Raw genomic sequence first — 23,644 nt, forward strand, 5'->3', positions numbered from 1 at the left:
AGCAACACCATGTCGCCGACCTAGAACTCCAACTCAGATCAGCGTCGGTCGGCAAAGCTCTTCTGCCGACTCTGAGCAGTCTGTAATATCTGGCTGATCTGTTGGATCATATCTGTTGTCCGAAGGACCACCTCGGTCCGCCCCATAACCCTGTGACCAACCTCTCCCCAACAGACTGGGGTATGACATCTCCACCAATACAAGAGCTCAAAAGGCGGAGAACCAATGTTGGAGTGGAAGCTGTTGTTATAGGAGAACTCTGCAAGAGGTAGGTAGGAGTCCCAGCTCCCACCAAAATCAATGACACAAGCTCGCAACATATTCTCAAGAGTCTGTATTGTCCACTCACTCTGGCCGTCGGTCGACGAATGATAAGTTGTGTTGAAGTGCAACCTCGTGCCCAGTTCCTCATGGAACTTCTGCCAAAAACGGGAGGTGAACCGAACATCACGATCAGAAACAATAGAGACCGGAACTCCATGGCGAGCAATGATCTCACGAATATACACATCGGCTAACTTCTCGGCCGAAGAACTCTCCCGAATCGCCAGGAAATGGGCACTCACTACAAGAAAAAGACCCTTTTACGACGCGTAAACCACGACACTCATTGATTTATGTTACGAAAAAGAGAGTGACATTAAAAAAGTGTCATCTCTTCAAAAAATTTAAGGATTTAGGTTACGCATTATTGCGTGCCCTTAAATTAGTGTCTCATGTAAAAAAATTAAAAACACGGAGGGAACTTTATCTAAAATGTGCGTCCTATATGAATGTTGTTTTATATTTTTTTTAAGAAATGCACGTCTCTCCTCTTAGAGGGAAAATGAAATCCCCAAAAAATTTAAACCCCGCTTTCTTCTTCTACATTCGTTTCGATCTGTTCTCTAATATCTCCTCTCCTTCGCCTCCGCCCCTCACCCACCTCCACTATCTCCAACCCACACCGACTCTTCAGGCCTGCACGACGACGATGTACTGGCCTTATTGACCAACACTTCATCCACCATCACCATTTGCAGCTCTCTCACCCCATCCTCAAGGAAACCGACTCGCTAACCCTCACGAAAACGAAAACAAAAATGACCAATGATTAGGATTATTCGATCAGTGCAAGTCCCAAAGGAGAGGCTCTACTTCTATGAGCAATGGCTTCCTCCAACCCTCTCTTCTCATCACCACTCCCTCTGTCCACACTCAGATCCCACACACCGCTGCCCCTAACCTTCTCCTTCAAAACGAAAGCAACGCTCGATGATTCTTCCTCTACCGGTAGTCCCACCTCCGAGTCACCCGAGACTGAAATTTTTGAGGACCGACTCTCGCAAGTACGTCTGCGTTGCCGGAGTGGCACAGGGAAGAAAGTCGACGTACGGAAGAGCAAGAAGTCCGGGAAGAAATCCGGTGGGAGTTTAGGATCTAGGGCAAACATGTACCTCCCACCGGTGCCTTTGAAGGAGCCGATTTCAGGTTGAGTGAAAGTGGATTTCGGGTTCAGCCCTTATTCGGAGAGGATGAATGGGTGGGTGGGGCCCTGAAAATACCATTCGTCTTCGATCATTTTTATTCAGGTTTATGAACTCATCATTATTCAGGTTTATTCAGTTGGTAGGGATAGACATTGAATTATGCGTAGTTGGTAGGATAGATAATGAATCGTGCATAGTTGGTAGGGATGATACAGTCACATTAACTTACATCTCAAGTTTATTAGATTAACTCTGTAATAATCTATAGTTGCCATGCGGAATTGGATTCCAATTCCTGCCAAATCCCATGGAGGGTCATTATGAAGTTGTGATCAGCTTATCTGAGGGTGTATAAATCTGTCCATGTCAGTTATAATCTCATCTTGGTCTAAATTTTCTTGTTATTTACTATGATATTCGTGCAGTTGAAGTTTCATACCTAAAAGATGATAAACTTCATGATGATATTAAAGCTGCAAAAAAGCATACAACTCTTCATTCAGCCCTATCAGAACTTGGAGGTGATTTTGATGGGGAATCTATGTTGTTCTTGCAGCGATTTTTTCGCACAAGAGTGAAACCTGTAGTATCCACAGGCTCCTTGAAGCTTGATCTTGCTCTTGGAATTGGAGGACTACCAAAGGTAATTAATAGCTTCTTATATGGTATTAGCAAATTACACACATACATAATAGTTAATCATTGTGAACCCTAGAATAATAACAACCAAACTGTACATTACAGGGAAGAATTTTTGAGGTTTATGGGCAAGAGGGATCAGGCAAGACAACACTTGCTTTAAATGTAATCAAGGAAGCTCAAAAGCTTGGAGGTACGTTCCAATGTTATTTAATTCCACATATAAACAATGTTGGTGTTTCACATTTTATGATGATTAGAAGTTATTTTTGATAGGTTATTGTGCTTACTTGGATGTGGAGAATGCATTGGACCCACTGATGCTTGAAACAGTTGGTGTAAATACCAAAATTCTTCTCATCTCACAGCCAAATTATGCTGAAAATTTGCTGAGTATTGTTGACACTCTCACACAGAGTGGAGCAGTTGATGTGATTGTTATCGACAGTGTAAGGAAAAATATTTACAAAAGACATGAATGCCATCCTCTATTCTTCATCAAACTCACCCCTACAAATCTTTTGTCCAATTGTTGTCTTGGTTTTCTAATTCATTGACTTTATTTTTATAGGTTGATGCACTCATCCCACAACGTGAAATTACAGGTGTAATAAGTGACAATATCATTGAGACACAATCACGAATAATGACACGAGCACTTCGCAAGATTCATTATTCTTTATGCCGTTCAGATACTCTTATTATATTTATAAATCAGGTTAGTATATTATATATAGTTATAAAATCAGTTTAAATAGTTTTAAATATGTCATAATTTACTCTTGTTTTCAGGTGAGATCAAATTTGAGATCACGCCAAGAGGGACTTAAAGTAAATGAGGTGACATGTGGTGGAAATGCCTTGCCATTTTATTCAGCTGTATGGATGAGAATTGCTAGAAAAGGATTGCTCAAGACTCAGGAAAAGGTTTAAAATAATAATAATTATTTTATTATAATGATAACGATAATAATAAAAAGGAAATTTGTCTATTTTCAGGTTACTGGTCTTGGTATATGTGTGGAGGTGGTAAACAATAAGCTAGCACCTGCTATGAAAAACGCAGAGCTGGAGATTGAGTTTGGAAGAGGCATATCTCGTGCATCTGAGGTGCTACAATTGGGTTGTGAACATGGGGTTGTCTTAAAAGAAGGAAATAGTTACTTCATAGTGTTGGATTTTGAGCATTCTAACTCTCCTATGGTGTACATGCAACCCTATAAACCTTGGATCTATGTTTTCTCTATTATACATGCAAATATTAACTATTCCAAGGTTTCATCCTAACTAGCATATTATGAAGCACCTATACTACAAAGTTCTAGTTAGATGACATACCTTTTGATGTAGCTTGATGTCTTCAAGCTTTAAGAGCTTAGCCCCAATAATGTGGAAGCCTCAAATGGAATCACAAATCACCAAAACACCTTGGAAGAACTTGAGAGAATATGTATGCACACTAAAATCGGCCCACTCTTATTTTCACACACTTGTGCCAATTTTGTGAGCCAAGGACCCCTTTATATATTATGGAGGATTAGGGTTACATCCATGTAAACCCTAATACCCATGACCTTTCATTTACATAGGATCCATGGGTTAAAAGCTCCATGGACCATCCATGAAAGCTTAGCCCAACCTAAATGAACTTGGCCCATTCCATATATATAAGAGTCCATATTTAATTAGTTCTTTTTGATCACTTAATTAATTCTAAATTAATTCTTGATCAATACTAATTAAATAATATGATTCCATATTAATATATTAGAACTTATAATATATTAATATAAATCATAAATATACTATTCTCAAAAGACTATCCATATAAATTGTGCCGGTGAAGTGCAACCCAAATGGACCATGCCGGGTCGGGTCAAGTACATACCAAATATAGTTATGGACTTAGACATTAATCCAACAGTCTCCCACTTGGATAAGTCTAAAACTATTATTAAGTATGACTTCAAAACCTAACTGGCAATCGTAGCTCTTAAAGCCGCTGTCGAACTCTGACCTTGTCAATGACTTGTCCATTAGATAAGGGATCATATATTCCTCCATCTAGATATCATATGGACTGAGACATGGATTATAATCATTCTCTCTGTCTATTTGTTGTTTCCCGATTTTCGATTTATGATGACTGACTGATTGAACAAATCAAATCAGTCCTGGCTTGGCCAAGCACTCACATGTGTCATTGCTAAATCATCGAGGGGCCCACATATATCGCTTTTATCCCGAAGGTAAAAGGAATGGATAAACTTCGACTCATATGGCTTGTTCTACTACTTGTTGAATCATACACAAAGGCACGTTTTATAACATCGAGTTACCAAATGCGTTTCCGTGCAATTAATGTATAACCAACTCATAGTAACAACTCATATCTCTAGGTTTGAAGAATATAAGATATTATCGTCTCATGATCACTCGTGATAAAATCCATGAAGTGATTCAAATGAGCGCGGGTTGAATCCAATACTCAGAACTTATGAGCACTCATGAGTGTTGTAGCACCACTTTGTCCACCAACTTGGACCTCTACAAACCAACCCATGACAGTCTTGATTCATATCTACTTCCAACATATGACCGACTGTGGATGGTTTGAATAACTTAATCATTCAGGAAGAGCGACTTAGTTATTCTGGAAGTCAAAACATGCAAAGTGAAACACAAGAATAAATGAATCAAATATGGTATCAAACCCTATGAATATAAATAAACACTTTTATTTATCACCATACTGATTACTCATTATTCATTGTTTCGGTTTTATCAACTTTATACTTGAATTAAAAACACTAGTTGTCCCATGCTCCAAGCATGTACACTATGTTTTTCTTAAACAATAGCTTTGCCATACACCAAGTATGCACTCTATGTTTGTCTATGATCCTTACTTTGTGAAATAAACCAATTGAACATAATTTCAATGATTCTAATTTCACACTCCCAAATCTTTATCGAAAAATGTGAGAATTTCAAATTCCTATCATTTATCAAAATCTGTTTAGATTTTAAACTTATATGCACTGACCCTCCTCTAATGAATATGTACAAAGTCACAAAGACTTGTCAACAATCATTATAAGGTATTCCAATGGAGATCAACTCCATGGAAACTAAGTCTCATATTCAAAGTACATTGCTTTGGACATGCTTCTTGCATTAAGTTTTCTAATCTTACACAGATAACTTCCACCTATGGAGACAACTCCATATTCTCATTTTGACTATCACTTCTGAATAAGAGATGCCTCTTTTCAGAATATGTCAATATGGTCCTTCCAAAATTAGCACTATACTTCCAACTGTCCCTGAGCAACCAATCTTTGGTAAACCTCAGATTGTCCTCGACAATTGCTTAATCATTTTAGTCATATCCAATTCTAGACATTTTCCCTTCTTAATGCCTCTGGGCATTTGGAAAAATTTAGAAATGACAAATATTATAGCACATGCAATCGATCCTATACCCAAAGCAAATGGTACACGATTCATGATGTCTCACATAAAGACATGATTCTAGACCAGTCTTTTGCTACAATATTTTTATTTGCCATGTTTTCAAAATTTGACTATGAAGAGGGATGCCGTAATCATAATCGAATTTTGAGAACGCAATATATAGAATTTCCTTAAGTTGAACCAATCCAACATGAAATTCATATATATCTTCTTGACTAAAGGTGATTAAAATCTCAATATAAGCTCTTTAGAATGATTATAAACTCAATCTAAGCTTTTTAGAATTGAAATGAAGTATAATTTCCTCTCGCTTAATTATAGCAAAACAACTTTTTCAACCCCTGCAACCTCACGAATTGAAACTTTTGTTTTCTATAATTAACATTGCTAACTTGCAATACTTATCATAATTATCATGCTCCCACTAACATGATGATTATTAGCATAACACTTATGCTCCCACTAGCTTTGACATGTATCCAGAAAACAGCTGGACCTCTAGAAGTCAATACTTTATTGACATTCTTACCAAAGTTCAGATTTCTGATACTAGATTGCTTTGATAAGACTTTATCAAAATCATACACCTTATCTTAGATAGATCACAGGTGTGTCTAAACAATTTCAGAACTATGAAAAGGGATGCCATAATCATAATCTCAATTATTTAGACCTTTTGCCATTTCTCATAAGTCCATGTTAGTGTGCCGGTTAACCACGCACGCTCCACTAACGACTTTGAGAACTGCAAATATCACAATTGCTATCTACTTAAAATCTACTTAATGAAAGAATTTCCTCACCATCAATTTCATGAATCGGAGAGAAACCTTATGACACTTAGATTTTATGGTGTATGTGTTCTTATCCATGTGAATTTGTCAAACCATAATCACAAGACTAGGTTAGTGACAAATCCTAACTCATATGGATTGAACTTGTGCAATCTTAACTTCTTGCCACCTGGCAGCTCAAGGGCCTGCCATTGCTTCCAAGTAGCTATGCAAACAATTGAGAACATGTAGAACTCAAATGTATAGCCAACTTAACTGGAATGGGCACAGAAATGTCAACACGATAGGTTATAAATCTCTAGTTGTGTGCTAGTGATGAAATACAGGTTTTATTCTTGATTACTTCTTGAAACCCTTTCAGGATCTTTTAGACTCCCACTGTCTCCTTGACCTATAAGAATTTCTTGCCAAATATTCAAGAGATAGTGTGGATTCTAATCACAACAAACACTTAACACAATTGGCCTAAGTTGGTCTCTGTTTTATCCAAAACATCACAACTTACCAAATTCAAATGTACAAGAGTAGAAAAACTTTTACTCTTACATTTCACTAGTGTTAATAAACCTTCTTTAAGATGTGTCACTCAAGTTACATTTGTGGTGGGCTTGATCAGTGCATAAGAATGTGTACTCGATCCCTTAGTCCTTTACTTGACTCATACATCCATGTGAACAAGTAATTAGTCTTGATTTTCCAATGCTTGAAAGTTCTCATTCATCATACTATTCAACTTGCATGATTCCAAGTTTCGGTCCAATTGAAACTTGGGCGATGAGGAACTTTCCTGATTTGGTAAATTTAGACACTACCACAAATGAAAGAATCAAATCCATTTTCCAATGTTGCTGTCAGTGGAATCATATAAGCAATAATTTTCCACAAATGCCATTATAAGGATACTTCAAATAAATAAAATTAAACAATTTTCTTTTATTTTAAAACTTTGCGGAAAAACTTATCCTTACAATCCACATGGAAAATTGTTGTTATCTATTCCTTAGCAATATATCATAACTTCTTAAGCAACTGCTCAAAATTCTGATGCGATCGAAATCCACCTTCGCGATCAGAATCATCATATACTTCCTTTAAGATTTCTCTATATTCTTTGATTCTTAAAACATCAACATGTGACCCAGTCACATCATGTAATGAGGATCTCAGAATAGAACTTAACAGAGTTAGATAATGGGCTCTACCTGATGTAGAGTCAAACTTATTGACTTTAACATCCTTAGGTAAATTTGGCAGCTTTGCAATCAACGCCCCTTCCTTTGGAAAAATAAACATATGGACCCTTTGGTAATGGGACTATCTCAGACTTAGCCTTTCTCTTTACCATTTGGTCAACCGGGTTGACTATGTCCAATCCCTTTCCATTGGGAAGAGAATGCTTTTTCTGGATTTCCAGTGCCACCATTGTCACTGTCCATAAAGTTTTTGGGAAGTTGATCTTCTAATCAAATTTGCTTTACTATCGTTCCAAATCATTGCTGATTCAGCAGCACCAAGCAAATAGATATGATCATTAAGGTTCATGTCATAGTCTGTTTCATAGTAGTCCCAAAGGAACTCACTATGTGACTTAGAAAGTGATTGAACATCCAACTTTCTCAAGACTTTGACACCCAACTCTCCCGGCTTGTCAATATGTGACTTCATCTCTAAGATGTGATCACACATAGACCTTGCTTGCCATTAGGGCTTGAATGACCTTGAACTTGTGGGTTAGGGAGAATAATTGGAGGAGGTGGAGGAAGAGAAGTATGACTTCCATGAGCCAAACTCGGGAAGTCATATTCATTAGGAAAGCTTGGTTTGGGAAGATCATTGTTGTCTAAACCAGACATCAACAATGGGAGAAATTCACGTAAAGTTGATTTAAGTCCTTAATATAACACCCAATATGATATATTAAGGCTAGGACCCAACAAACTATTTTATAACTTGGAAGAGGGATGCCGTAATCCAAGCTATAAAATATTTGAAGGTAGGTGAATGACGATTCACCAATTTCCACCAAGATAAACGAAATGTATTATTAGGTTTTAATTGGTTTTGAAACTCCTAGATTCTTTTGATATTCATTGAACTTTTCAATGGCATGTTTCAATCTTGAGTGTGCCCTTCAGGTTTTGTGACTGGGATGCCGAGGATCACAAAACAAGGTGTGAAGTAACCATGCAAATATACTTGGTACCCTTAATATTTACCCCTCAATCGATGTGTCGGTTAACCACACACGCTCCAACGATACTATGATAAACATTAAGTTACCCTTTGCCTACCTTGTTAAGTCCAGGTTAGTGTGTCGGTTAACCACACACGCTCCACTAACAGCTTAAACAAAGTGCAAAGTGTAATTTCATGGATTAGCACCTTATTCACATTTTCCTAAGTAACTAAGATTGGGAATTTATAAGTGTTTAGTTACTTAGTATTTATCATTATACTTATAATGAAGGGAGAATTATAGTCCTTGTCCTACCTGTTCGGCTAACGACCCTCCACCAGTCAAGGAAGCGGTGGGTGAGAGTGGACACCCATTAAACTGCCATTTTATAGGCAGTAACCTTATACCCCCTTATAGACCGGCTTCGTGAATGAGGCCTACTAATGGTAAGACGACTTGCTCTTATACATATAATATATTAAACTTTTAATATTATAATAGTATAAGGGTGTATTTTAGACATTTAAAATACTTGATGGTTTAATCTATTAATTAAACTATACTCTTAATTTAATTAAATTTAAACCATGTCATTATGGAATTATTAATTCTCTTTTAATTAAACACTTTAATTATCTATTAATAAAGTCCATAAGAGTTAATTGAATTATTCAATAAAAACATCATAATTCCAATTATTAAATTCATAATTAAAACCATTTAATTAATTGTTTAAGTTATGAACCCAAGAGTTTTAGAATTCAATTCTTTTTTTTTATCATAAAAAACTTTTTCCAAATTCCAAAACTTGAGGGCAAGTTTTGTAAGTCTTGAAAACTTTTGGATTCCATAACTTATGGAGTTAAATACTTGTTTTATGATGAAACTTTTCATGTTCCATAACTTAAGAACAAGTTATGGAATTCTTTAAAACATTAAGACCAAGTTTTGTAACTCCATAAAAAACTTTGAATCAATTTTTTTAAAAACCTTTTCATATCCATAACTTATGGAGGTTTCAAAAAACTCTTTAGATCAAACTTTTAAAACTAATAAAATAATCATATCATTTTATCTTTTACTAAATTTGACCTAATTCAACTCATATATCAAATGATTCAAATTTTACAAATAATTAGTTTTTTCACAAAAACAAGTAATTATCTTAAAATTTGACAAACGTCATGTTTTTTTTCCCTTTTTTTTTTCAACTTGAAAATAAAACATTTGCATCAATATAACAGAAAACAACCCATGGCTCTCATACCACTGTTGGATTTTGAGCATTCTAACACTCCTATGGTGTACATGCAACCCTATAAACCTTGGATCTATGTTTTCTCTATTATACATGCAAATATTAACTATTCCAAGGTTTCATCCTAACTAGCATATTATGAAGCACCTATACTACAAAGTTCTAGTTAGATGACATACCTTTTGATGTAGCTTGATGTCTTCAAGCTTTAAGAGCTTAGCCCCAATAATGTGGAAGCCTCAAATGGAATCACAAATCACCAAAACACCTTGGAAGAACTTGAGAGAATATGTATGCACACTAAAATCGGCCCACTCTTATTTTCACATACTTGTGCCAATTTTGTGAGCCAAGGACCCCTTTATATATTATGGAGGATTAGGGTTACATCCATGTACACCCTAATACCCATGACCTTTCATTTACATAGGATCCATGGGTTAAAAGCTCCATGGACCGTCCATGAAAGCTTAGCCCAACCTAAATGAACTTGGCCCATTCCATATATATAAGAGTCCATATTTAATTAGTTCTTTTTGATCACTTAATTAATTCTAAATTAATTCTTGATCAATACTAATTAAATAATATGATTCCATATTAATATATTAGAACTTATAATATATTAATATAAATCATAAATATACTATTCTTAAAAGACTATCCATATAAATTGTGCCGGTGAAGTGCAACCCAAATGGACCATGCCGGGTCGGGTCAAGTACATACCAAATATAGTTATGGACTTAGACATTAATCCAACAAATAGATGGAGAAGTTGTCAATGGTAAGATGCAAGTTGAAACTTATTTGATTCATAATACAATAATTTGTGATAAGGTGGTAAAGACTCTACGAAGACACTTAATTCGTATTGAACAAGATTCTGAATCATGATACAAATACTTCAGAAATATTGAGGAAAAAATAAGTTTCAAATTGTTTGACATGCATTGGATTAGGGTATTGTTTATTCCGGGAACATTTCAGTCATTTAGTCATTGTTGGCAAACTACTAGTAAGATGTATTTGTTGTATGTTAACTTTTAACTAATATATTTTCCAAATTTGTTTAGTTACTATTAGTCTTTGTTGATTTTTAACTAAAATGTATTGCAAATAATTCCGAGTAGTTCAGGTGGTAATCCAGAGTGACTCTGCTCATTATCTTTCATATGCTCTCACACTTTCTCATCCTTCAGGTGGATTTTTTTTTTCAGTTGTGCATTTTGATTTAAGGGTTTATGTCACATTTGATATTTTACCAATTAAGTTTTTATGTAGGGAGTAGAAAAAGGGGAACACTTTGCATGACACTCATTGGTTTTCTTTTCTGATTTGAACTGCTAGACAGCCTCCTGCAAATTCAAAGGCAAGATGACACAGGCAAGGAGTATCCTTTGGAAGCTGCCCTTGAGGCCACCAAAAATACTTTGTTTCAAAGCAGTACAAAACTCTTATTGGTAGATCATTTTGATTCCACTCTCATACATACCATGTGTATTATTAATTAGTTGACATTGATATTGTACAACTGACATGATTATTGTGTAGGATTTCCGTGTTGTTCTTGATCAAGAGTTGGGATTGATATTGAAGCCAAGAGACATGATGATTGGTTGGATACATGAAGGGTTTTAGAGCTTCTTCAGACAGCTTAATGACGAGTTACTAGAACAAGAAGGTGTCCCTTTATAGCAATGTAGTATTAGGTTATATAGTTAGGGGAAACCTCTTAATAACAATGTACAATCAGATCCCTTTAATATTAATGTATTACATTTTTTTGACATGATGTTATTAGATGAAATTGATTGTTTTGGGATATATGTGTTTCTATATTTTTGTATAATGTGTAAAAGAGTATCGTAAAGGCACGTCGTATATGCATATCATGGTTGCTGAAGTTTATGACACACAAATGTGTGTCGTCTTCATTTATGACAGGGGTTTTAATGATACACAATGCGTTTCCTAAAGGCGCGTCGTACGGTTACGACATGCAAATGCGTGTCGTCTTCCGTTATGATAGGGCCTTCCTTGATACGCATTGCGTGTCGTAAATGAGCGTCGTAAATGCGCGTCGTAAATGAAAGTCGTAAATAGACGACGCGCGAAAGCGTGTCGTCTCTCGTTATGACAGGGCCTTCCTTGACACGCATTTGTGCGTCGTCTGATCGTTTTACGACACGCATTGCGCGTCGTAAAAGGCTGGTTTTCTAGTAGTGACTCTTGGTCAACCGATCCACGATTACCCAAATAGCATCAAAAACCTTTGTCGTCTTTGGCAACTTGGTAATGAAGTCCATTGAAATCTGCTCCCATTTCCACATGGGAACCTCCAGAGGCTGCAGCTTGCCATGCGGCCTCTGATGCTCGGCTTTGACCATCCTGCAGGTCAAGCACCTCTCCATGTAGCCGACAATCTCCCTCTTCATACATGGCCACCAATAGGTCAATCTCAGATCCCGATACATCTTGGTGGCCTCTGGATGGATAGAAAAACGAGACTTATGAGCCTCCTCCAACACTATATGTCTGACCCCACCAGACATAGGAACCCAAACCTGACCACAACGGGTCAACAAACCCTAACTATCCGGAACAAATCTGGTGATCTCGCCCCTGATCCTCTCAATCTTCCAATTCTCTTCCCGAACACCCTCAGCCTGAGCCTCACTAATCATTCCCACAAGCGGAGAATCCACCGATATCCTCATACATGACACCCCAACAGAAGGTCCACCCGACTTGCGGCTCAAAGCATCCGCCACCACATTCTCTTTACCCAGGTGGTAGAGGATCTCGCAGTCATAGTCCTTCACTACGTCTAGCCACATGCGCTACCTCATGTTCAGGTTCGGATGATCCATAATGTGCCTTAAACTCTTGTGGTCCGTGTAGATGGTACAACGGTCCCCATAAAGATAATGCCTCCAAATCTTGAGGGCAAAAACCACTGCCCCCAACTCCAGGTCATGCGTGGGATACCTCGTCTCATGCGGCTTCAGCTGCCGCGAAGCATAAGCTATCACCTGTCCCCTCAGCATGAGGACCGTCCCTAAACCAGTGATGGAAGGATCACACAACACCACGAAATCCTCAATCCCTTCTGGGAGGGTCAAAACCGGGGCCTCACATAATCTCCGCAAAGTGTCTCGAATGTTGTCTGCTGCTCAGGGCCCCACCGGAAATCCACCCCCTTCCTCGTCATACGAGTGAAAGGTACTGCAATCTTGGAGAAATCCTGAATAAATTTCAAGTAGTACCCTGCCAACCCCAAGAAACTCCTGATATCCGAGGGAGATTTCGGAACCTCCCACTGCATCACCGCCTCGATCTTGGCCGGATCGACCAATATCCCGTCCTGGTTAACGAGGTGTCCAAGGAACTGAACCTCTCGTAACCAAAACTCGCACTTCGATAACTTAGCATAAATCCTTTCTTGTCTCAATACCCCAGGAGCTCGCGAAGATGCTCCTCGTGCTGCTCTCTGGTCTTGAAATATACCAAGATATCATCAATAAACACGATAACCGAACGATAGAGCATCGGCCTGCATACTCGATTCATCAAATCCATAAATACCGCAGGCTCATTGGTGAGCCCGAATGGCATCACCACGAACTCGTAATGCCCATAACGAGTCCGGAACGCGGTCTTTTCCATGTCCTCCTCTCTCACCCTCACCTGATCGTACCCGGACCTTAGATCTATCTTGGAGAACCAAGATGCACCCTGCAACTAATCAAAGAGATCATCAATCCACGGAAGGGGATAACGGTTCTTCACCGTTAACTTGTTCAACTCCTGGTAATCAATACAAATCCGGTGTGAACCATCCTTCTTCTTGACGAATAGAATTGACGCTCCCCACAGAGAACTACTCGGTCTGATGAACTGCTTGCCTAAAAGCTTCTGCAAATGAGATGACAACTCCTGCATCTCAAGCGGTGCCAAACGGTACGACGCCTTGGCAATCGGGGCCGCACCTGGCACCTCCTGAACTCGACCTCCCTCTCAGGAGGCACACCGGGTAACTCCTCCAGAAATACATCGGCGAACTCCCTGACCACCGGGACCTCTGAGACTGAAACTTGATCCCCAACACACATATCTACCACAAAAGCCAAATAACCTGCACACCCATGCTGAATATACTATCGAGCCCTAGCTGCAGAACAAAACCCTGAACCCATCCTGGTGCCCTCTCCATAAATAACCAGTTCTACCCCACTTGGGGTTCGAACTATCACGCGCTGGCCCTCGTAATCGATCATAGCACCGAGACGGCTCAACCAATCCATACCCACAATCACGTAGAAATCCCCCATGGGGATGGGGATCAAATCGATCGGAAAGGATATCCTAAAAATCTCTAGAACACAACCCTGATACACTAAAGAAGCAGAAACCCCGTGTTCATTGGCAATAGAAACTTGCAACAGACACTCCAACTCCCCTAAAGGCATAATAAACTCCCTACTAAACGACTGAGAAACAAAGGACCGACTCGTAACCGATTCGAACAACACTAAAGCAGGAAAGGAGTTTAATAGGAACGTACCTAACAAAGGTACAAACATATAAGAATAATACATATATAATCAACAAGATAACGGATAGAAACATACCAGTCACAATATCTGGAGCTGCTTTGGCCTCCTCGACAGTGATCTGAAAAGCGTGACCTCGAGCCCTCAAGGGCTCCGCCTTCCCCTGGCGCCCATCTGTGATCTTTAATGTAGCTGGAACGGGGGCCTGCGCCGGCTTGGCAGCGAGCAATGGATAGTTGACCTTCACATGGCCAACCTGATCACTATGGTAGCAAATCCTCGTACTCTGAACTGGGGCTAACTGGCGACAATCCATCGCATAGTGCCCCTCCTTGCCACATTTGTGGAAAAAACTACCAGATCGGCATGCTCCGTTATGAACCCTATCGCACTTCCCACAAGTGCGGCCCCGCTGACCCCCAGATCTAGACTCGACGGCCTTGAACCGCTTCGGCGCCGGCTGTAACTGTGTCGGGGTTGTCCTCTGCTCTCTCAACTAAAGTTCTATCTGAAGCTCACGCCGCCTGGTGGCCTCCTACAACTCCAACAATGAATCATACTGTTGGGTGGAAATAAACTGCCTGACATGGCCCTCTCAGTAAACATCCGGGTGATCTCCGTCACTGACTCCGATCCGTGCCTAATATCCAAAAACTCTTGTGCCAACCTCTCACGCTCAACTCGCGACACATAACGAGTACGAAACATCTCAATGAACTGATCTCAAGTCACCGCAACCCTCTGCTCAGTAGAATACGATCCCGTAACAAGCCTCCACCAATCCTTCGCTCCGGACCTCAAGAGGTTCAGAGCGCACCTGACCTTCTGGTCAGCTGGGCAAGAGAAAGTGAAAAAGAATCCCCCAACATCATATAGCCACCTCATGGCTATGATCGGGTCCTGAACTCCATCGAAAGTCAGGGGCTTCGTATTATCGAAGTCTCGATACTGAAAGACCTGACTCGGTCCAACACCTTCAGCTGCTACAGCTGGGGAGGTTGTAGCAGCAGCAGTCTCAGCAATGGTTGTGTATCTTTTATCAAAGAACTCCATCATCACGGTCTTAATAGACCCAAATAGCTCCGGTATCTGATCCCCGACAATGTCTACGACCTCGTCATGAAGAATCTCCCTAATCCGGGCATCCAACTCCTCTGCCCTAATTTGCCTGCCGGCTCCTGACCCCGATTCGGATCCAATCTCAACTCGTCTCGTAGTCACCATACTGAAAATACACCAGGGAGATATCAGATAATACACATAACATAACAAGGGAACCAACTTCCAACAAGCCCTAGGGGTTTTGACTTCTCTGTTACGCATATGAGTCCTGTGCTTCCAGCAGTACGGGCCCATACTACCTTCCACACCTACCTGTAGTTGTCCCAGAGGATCACCACAACAACCCTAACAATACTTTTTAGCATACTCATACTCTCCATCCTCACATCCTAGAGGATATATATATATATATATATATATATATATATATATATATATATATATATATATATATATATATATATATATATAAACTGGCCGGCTGACCCCACACCACTCATCCATGAAACTTCCACCACCCCTGCAACACTCGTGTATGCTAGCCATACAAGACACTGGACCCTATAGATAGTCGAATATTTGATCCTACCCTAAGCCCTTCATCAAACAAGAACACAAAATAAGGTCAGACCAAACATTCTCATGCTATAAGATCTTAGTTATGTATGACCATGATGCATACACTAAGCAACTAAAGTAATGATGTCAATTCCGTTAGAGAAGAACCCTAGGCTATCAGGCATCAAATAATCAGGAAATTCTATCAAGAAATTCCTGAGGATCCCTAGCCTATCACTAGCATGTTGTTATAACATATCACAATATCAATAATAGTATGGTATTTTGGGATCTACATACTGGCTCCGGCTGATTGTACACTCTGCATCCTCCTTAAATATTTTGAAAACCATTTGAAAATCATTTGAAAATCTTTTTCCTTAGTTTGAAACTGGATTCACACGAGTGTTCCTCCAATTCATTCAAACCAAGGCTCTGATACCAACTTGTAACATCCATAAAATTCATGAAAAAGAAAAACTTTTATAACAACCCAAAAATCATCATTGTTTACAAATAGTTTTTCAAAACATGTTAATATCTGAGAAATCCCAAAATCATGTAACAAAACATGAGGAGTTGCACAATCACGCCTTCGCCTTCCCGCGATCCTCTAAGGTACCTGAAACATAATCCAAATCTGTAAGCCCAAAGCTTAATAAGTTCCCCTAAAATACCACCTCAACACATAATCATAGATATCACAACAACAACATGCACACAGAACCTTCAGCATGTCTGGACCGTCGTACCGGGCCTTCAGCCTGTCTGGACCGTTCTCCGAGCCTTCGGCCTGACTGGTCAGCCTCACAGGCCTTCAGTCTATTCGGGCCGCCCTGGGTCTGTTGGCCTTCAGCATAAAGCAGGACCGCCTCAACCTAACCACACATACATGTCGACATATACATAACAAATAAACATAACCAGTCAACAGACAAACAGGTAGATCTTACAGATCAATAAGCATAGCATTATACTATATACCAGGATACAGACCTAACAGATCACTACAATACTTAATCATGTAATAATCAGGATAACCAATCTAAAAGGGACGGCCTTGGTGCCTTCGACCCAACAAGTATAGTAAGGAACACTTACCTCACAAGCTGAACAGAACTGATAAAGTCCGACTCCGAATGTCAGCTCTCTACTCAAAACCTACACCCAACAAGTGACCAATTCCATCAAAATCCTGAATTACCCAAAATGCCCTCAAAAATCAAACTTGGTCAACCATGGTCAAAGTCAAAGTCAGCGGTCAAGGTCAACAGTCCATGTTGACCCACCATGCTGTGTGCACTAACAAACATGTTGTGTTTCCATAGCAATCAGATGGTCGGGAAAACCCCAGCCAACACGTCGTGTTTGCCCGAGCTTAATACATCCAGCTGTTCCTACGCTTCCATGGACTCCAAGGCTCAGATCTAAACTCAAATGCTATAAAAAAGGATAAAGTTTCAAACTTTATCCTTTGGGGCTACTCCAAGTGTTCAAAACCCCATCCACAAGGCTTGAAGATTCAAGGGCTTAACCAATAAGCACAAAATCCTTGAGATCTGAAACCCAACCTTTTCAGAAGAGATTCTAGCCTCAAAATCATCCCAAAGGTTGGTGCTTTATAGACATGCATGTCCAATGCATGTCTTGAACCCAAAATGGGTCAAAAAGGGGAAAATATGACCTAAACTCCATGCATGGCATCAAAAATCGGCTAAAGACTAGATCCAAGCCACTAAAAGGTCACCTTAACCTGGAGATTCATAAAGTTGCAAAGTTTATGAGATCCATCCATTGCAACATCCAATAATAAGGAGAAAAAGGGTCAAAACTCAAGATCTAGCTACATAAAGGAATAAAAATCGGATCTTGGACACTTACAAGGGTCCAGAAGAGTGCCAAACTGAAGATGAGGGCTTTGCTTGGTAGATCCTTGCTTCCTTCCTCCAACTTTCTTCTATTTTTGCTCCAAAAATACCACACCAGCTCACAAATGAGAGGGAAGGATGATTAGGGTTCACAAGTGCCGATATGGGGGTTTGGAGGCTGATAAAAGATCAGCCCTATGGGCTTAAGGGGATTATATAGGGTGCAAAACCCTAAAATTTAGGGTTTCTCATCCATCCGCCAACACGCCGAGTTTCCCTCACCAACACGTCGTGTTGGTCCATAAAAATACGCGGCCCAAAAGTCCTTCAACACGCCGTGTTCCAATGGAAAAACATGCTTAAGGAATAAATCTCATACATGGGAATAGGGATGTTACAAATCTCATAACAACCATATTATATATTAATGTTATGTTTATTTTGAAACAATTGTTATATTTATTACATTATTTTTTTGTTACTAATTTAAATTACTTATTTCTTTTTTTATATTAATGTAGTTGTCTATACAATTTAATTTCAAAAGCGCGGTTTGCCTCATAGTCATATCTGTCTATTTATGCAACCTGAATACAAGCTTCCTACCGTCGAACCCAATCATCAATTTATTTAAGCTGAGATTCCCAGCGTCGATGAAGTTCCTGATTTGTATTCACTTGTCAAGGAGTTCATGATCCATGGTCCTTGTGGAGCTCAAAATGTCAACTGCCCTTGCATAGTGGATAACAAATGTTCTAAAAACTTTCCAAAGAATTTCTCTGAACATACTTCAATTGATAAGGATGGTTTTCCTATATATAGGAGAAATAATGATGGATCTTTTGTCGAAAAATCCGGTGTCCAGTTAGATAATAGAAATGTTGTCCCATATAACAAATATCTTCTGGAAAGGTACCAAGCACACATAAATGTTGAATGGTACAATCAAGGTTCTTCCATCAAGTATTTATTCAAATATATTAACAAAGGTCCTGATAGAGCAATTGTTGTTGTTGTACAAAACAACAATAAGTGTGATACCGATGATGCAGTGGATGAGATAAAAGAATATTATGATTGTAGATATCTATCTGCATGTGAAGCATCTTGGAGAATTTATGGATATGATGTTCATTACAGGTATCCTTCGGTGATGAGACTTCCTTTTCATCTTCCCAATCAACAACAACTTGTATACAGTGCCGATGATGGCATCGACGATGTTCTTAAGAAGCCTTCAGTTGCTTCTTCTATGTTCACATCTTGGATGGAGTGCAATCAAGTTTACAAACAAGCAAGAGATCTTACTTATGTTGAATTTCCAACAAAGTTTATTTTTAAACGTAATTTGAATACTTAGAAGCCAAGGGAGGGTGGATATTTGATTGGCAAAATTCATTCAGTGTCACCTAATCTTGGCGAAGCATATTTCTTAAGAATTCTTTTAAACAAAGTGAAAGGACCAAAATCGTTTGAAGATATTCGGACTGTTAATGGTGAAATATGTCCTTACTTTTAGATATGCATGTTATGCTTTAGGCCTCTTAGATGATGATAAAGAATACATTGAAGCCAATAAGGAAGCAAGTCATTCTGGATCTGGTTATTATTTACGGTTCTTATTCGTTGCGATGTTATTATCTAAAAGCTTATCTGCACCGGATGTCGTGTGGGAAAATACATGGGAATACTTGTCTAATGGAATTCTTTACACTTAACAACAGAGATTAAAATCTCCAGGTATTATATTATTGTCTGTTTATTTTTAAAATACGTATTTTTGTTTTACTATATATATTAGTTTATAATATAAACAAATGTATTTTTAAATTTATTCTAGTTATTATACCATTTTCGTTACAGGTTTATCACTTAATGAAGATCAAATTAAGAACCTAACTTTGTTTAAGATTGAACAAATTTTACTCCGTAACAATTCAACTCTCAAAGATTATACAAGGATGCCTTTTCCTGATGCTTATTCTGTATCTTCTTCAAACAATCGTCTCATCACTGAGGATCTAGATTATGACATATCAGATTTAAAGAACGAGTTTGATCAGCTTTCCGTTGCATTGACACATGAGCAACGAAACATTTTTGATGACATCATGACTACAATTCATAAAAATAGAGGAGGTGTTTTCTTTGTATACGGTTATGGTGGAACAGGTAAAACCTATCTTTGGAAAACATTATCTGCCGCTGTTAGATGTAAATCTCAAATTGTTTTAAATGTTCCTTCGAGTGGGATTTCTTCTTTATTATTAACCGGCGACAGGACAACGCACTCCCAGTTTATAATTCCTTTGGTTCTTACTGAGGATTCTGTTTGTTCCATATCACCAAACACTGAACTCGCCAGTTTATTACAAAAAGCCTCATTGATCATGTGGGATGAAGCACCCATGATTCACAAGCATGCCTTTGAAGCTTTAGATCGAACTTTGAAAGATGTATTAAAGTGTCATAATCCTAGAAACTCAAAATTTCTGTTTGGAGGGAAAGTGATTGTGTTTGGAGGAGATTTCAGACAAATTTTTCCTGTTATCCCAGGTGGTAGCAGACAAGACACTTTTAATGCCTCATTAAGTTCTTCATATTTATGGCAACAATGCAAGGTCCATAAATTAACCAAAAATATGAGGTTAACTGTCGGAAGCGATACATCTACTATTCACCAAACAATGGATTTTGCAAAATGGCTCTTGGATATAAGAGAAGGTAAAGTTGGTGGTCCTAACGATGGAGAATCGATTATTGATATTCTGCAGGATCTTCTCATTAATGATCTGTGTGATCCTACAGGTTCATTAACTGACTTTGTGTATCCATCAATTCTTGAAGATTCCAATAATCCAGGATATTTTCAAGAAAGACCAATACTTGCTCCAAAAAATGAAGTTGTTGGAAAAATAAATGATTGGTTGCTATCATTGTTTCAAGTAGATAAAGTCGAATATTTAAGTTCAGATAAACTATGCCAATCAGAGTTTATTCATGATTAGTTTGATGCCAATTTATGCTCACTTGATGTTTTAAATGGTCTTAAAGTCTCAGGTCTACCTAATCATAAGTTAGTTTTGAAAGTCGGGGTTCCAGTTATGTTGCTGAGAAACATTGATCAGAAAAATGGCTTATGTAATGGCACTAGACTACAGGTGATATCTTTGGGCAAACGTGTTATTGAGGCAGTTATCATATATGGAAGTAATATTGGAAATCGGACCTTTATTCCAAGAATGTCGTTAACGCCATCAGAAAAAAAATCCCATTCAAATTTCAAAGAAGACAATTTCCATTATCCGTTTGTTTTGCAATGACAATTAACAAGAGCCAATGACAGTCCTGATCTAAGGTTGGTTTGTTTCTCAAAGATTCGGTTTTTACACATGGTCAACTGTATGTTGCCTTATCTAGAGTTAATTAAAAGTAGAGAAATATTAAAATTATTAATTTTAGATAAGGATGATAGAATCACAAATAAAACTTCTAATGTTGTGTATAAAGAAAATTTTATAAATTTATAAGTAGTTTATACAACTTAATTGTGATTTTGATAGAATCACAAATAAAACACTTTATTTTTAATTTTGATTTGTAATTTGTTATATTTCTCATATATTTTTGTTTCAACAACTTAGTTTTCCTATTTTCCATATATCTATTTTAATTTACTTCACTTGTCGTTGTTGTTTTATTTTTTATCATTATAATATAATTAATCTAATATTTAATCATACAATATTATTTTTGTCATTACTTCACAAATAAAATATAGCTTCAAAAATTAATGTTACATATTTATTTAAATCGATGATTATAATGTTACATAAACAAAAAAAACATAACTATTCTAATTAAGTTTTTATTTAAAATGATTTATTAACAATTATAAAGTTTTAATATAAAATTTTATTAAAAAAATCACCCGTGGTTTCCACGGGCTATAACCTAGTGTGTGTGTGTGTGTATATATATATATATATATATATATATATATATATATATATATATATATGGGATGGTTAGGTGCATAAATTGCACCTTTTCATATGTCTATTTCATGTTTATTCATAGCACTACATTGCATTTTAGTATAACTTTGCATGCATTTTGCATTTTCTGGACATTTTCAAGGATCAATCTACTTTTCACCAATATTTGTGGATGTCTCAGCGGCATTTGAGGATTTGGGCATGCTTAGGATGTTCGAGGGAAGCTTTATGCTAAGTTTCAGAAGAATCGGAGCAAGATTGAAGGAAATGAAAAAAAATGGAAGTGAAGGCTTATTCAGAGCATTCCACGGTTGAGGAATGCCATGCCTTACCATTCCACGGTCGTGGAATCATTCCGAGGGCCTGGAATCGATGCCGACAGTTTTACTTGATTTTTCCAACTTTCGTTTTTAAGGAGTTTCCTGGCCATTTTGGAGATAACTTCGACCAAGAACAAACAAGGGGCGATTTTCACATATTTTAGCATCAATTAGCACTTTGGAAACATTTACATTTTGAATTTGTAAGTTTGTTTGAAGATTAAACTTGTTAAAAGTGTGTTTTGATTTAGCCATGTGTGGTTGACTTTTCCTTTCATTTCCGGTTCTAAATCCTTACATACTTGTTGTTAGACTATGATGTGAACTTAATTTCATGTTTCTATCTAGTAATCTTTGATTTGGTCTTCATTATATGTTTGATTTGCACTCTATTCACTTGATCAATGAATCTGGGGTTCATATCTTTATTGTTAGTCAAATTGTGAAATTCATATATGTTTTATGATTTGAAACTGGTAACAAGCACTTAATTTGTTTCAATAGAATCAAAATTAGTGTAATCAAAGACTGTATGTTCATTCTCCCGAGCATATGAGAAATATTGAACATTGTTGGTAATAATTGCATGAACTTATGGTCTTTGAGTGATTTAATCCAAGAGCTTGTTTGAATTTTACCAACTAAATGAAGTTTTATTTAAAGAGCATATTTTGAGTAAAGCACTTTTATCAATTTTGAGATATTAGAGCTTATTAATATCTTAATTACTAACCTATACTGAACATAACATAAGTCACATTATATCTTTCAACATAATGCTTGAATAGGATTTGAAATCGGAAATGTCTTTTAATTCCTAAATTTTAATCTATATTTTGTTTATTTATGAAGTTAAACTTCATGTTAACAACCCCCCCCCCCCCCCTTTACTTTATAAACTGGTAATGAATCTGTGTGAGAAGATGGCCAAACATTAAGTCTCGTATCCCTGTGGACCGACCCTACTTACTCTATACTATCTTTAGTATTTAGTGGCAGTGACTTGTGTTAAATTGTTATTAATTTTATCCCTATATTTGTTGGTTTGACACACCAAACAAATTGGCGCCATTGTCAGGGATATGGTAGTACTAATTGTTTATGCCAAGATCTTTTCGCACATGTACACCTTTACCAGTTGATTTGGAGATTGAGAAATCTGTGAAGCAAAGAAGGAAGCAAGCTAGACTTTTAAAGAAACAACAACAATCTGGAGCTTCTTAATCAAACCCTTCAACCACATCTTCACCAACATCCAAAAATTCCACACCACCATCTTTACCTTTACCCGAGCCTAAAACTTTCATTCCTACTCTTACCATGGGAGACAACCATGGAGGCAATCAAAGTCCTCCAAATCCACCTCCCGAACAAACCTTTAGAAAATGGACCACCTAAGTGTTGGGTTTTAGTATACTACAACATCCTATGGTGCACATGTTGGATTAATGTCTAAGTCCATAACTATA

At 37.8% G+C, this 23,644-nt stretch overlaps 2 protein-coding genes across 2 annotated transcripts; both read left to right on the plus strand.

Annotated features, from left to right (window-relative positions):
- The first annotated feature begins 1,148 nt into the window (after positions 1-1,148).
- Positions 1,149-11,454, plus strand: LOC145126655 (DNA repair protein recA homolog 2, mitochondrial-like). Its single transcript, XM_079061981.1, has 8 exons — positions 1,149-1,470; positions 1,895-2,112; positions 2,214-2,301; positions 2,385-2,557; positions 2,680-2,826; positions 2,901-3,035; positions 3,108-3,218; positions 11,368-11,454. The coding sequence occupies exons 1-8, from the start codon at positions 1,149-1,151 to the stop codon at positions 11,452-11,454; spliced, it is 1,281 nt and encodes a 426-aa protein (XP_078918107.1).
- Positions 11,455-18,548: 7,094 nt separating this feature from the next.
- Positions 18,549-20,865, plus strand: LOC145126656 (uncharacterized). The gene is made up of 3 exons (XM_079061982.1): positions 18,549-19,186; positions 19,377-19,459; positions 19,721-20,865. The coding sequence occupies exons 1-3, from the start codon at positions 18,549-18,551 to the stop codon at positions 20,863-20,865; spliced, it is 1,866 nt and encodes a 621-aa protein (XP_078918108.1).
- Positions 20,866-23,644: the final 2,779 nt, after the last annotated feature.

The sequence above is a fragment of the Lactuca virosa genome, chromosome 7 (assembly GCF_052849685.1).
Source record: "Lactuca virosa cultivar CGN04683 chromosome 7, Lactuca_virosa_CGN04683_v6, whole genome shotgun sequence".
Lineage (NCBI taxonomy): Eukaryota > Viridiplantae > Streptophyta > Magnoliopsida > Asterales > Asteraceae > Lactuca > Lactuca virosa.

What these genes read in the sequence shown, in the direction of transcription:
- LOC145126655 (XM_079061981.1), top strand. Translation starts at nt 1,149, where the DNA reads ATGGCTTCCTCCAACCCTCTCTTCTCATCACCACTCCCTCTGTCCACA. An exon ending in GGAAGCTCAAAAGCTTGGAG is followed by an intron (nt 2,302 to 2,384) that starts GTACGTTCCAAT and finishes TATTTTTGATAG; the next exon opens with GTTATTGTGCTTACTTGGAT. An exon ending in TGCTCAAGACTCAGGAAAAG is followed by an intron (nt 3,036 to 3,107) that starts GTTTAAAATAAT and finishes GTCTATTTTCAG; the next exon opens with GTTACTGGTCTTGGTATATG.
- LOC145126656 (XM_079061982.1), top strand. Translation starts at nt 18,549, where the DNA reads ATGATCCATGGTCCTTGTGGAGCTCAAAATGTCAACTGCCCTTGCATA. An exon ending in TATGTTGAATTTCCAACAAA is followed by an intron (nt 19,187 to 19,376) that starts GTTTATTTTTAA and finishes CCTTACTTTTAG; the next exon opens with ATATGCATGTTATGCTTTAG. An exon ending in AGCAAGTCATTCTGGATCTG is followed by an intron (nt 19,460 to 19,720) that starts GTTATTATTTAC and finishes TTTTCGTTACAG; the next exon opens with GTTTATCACTTAATGAAGAT.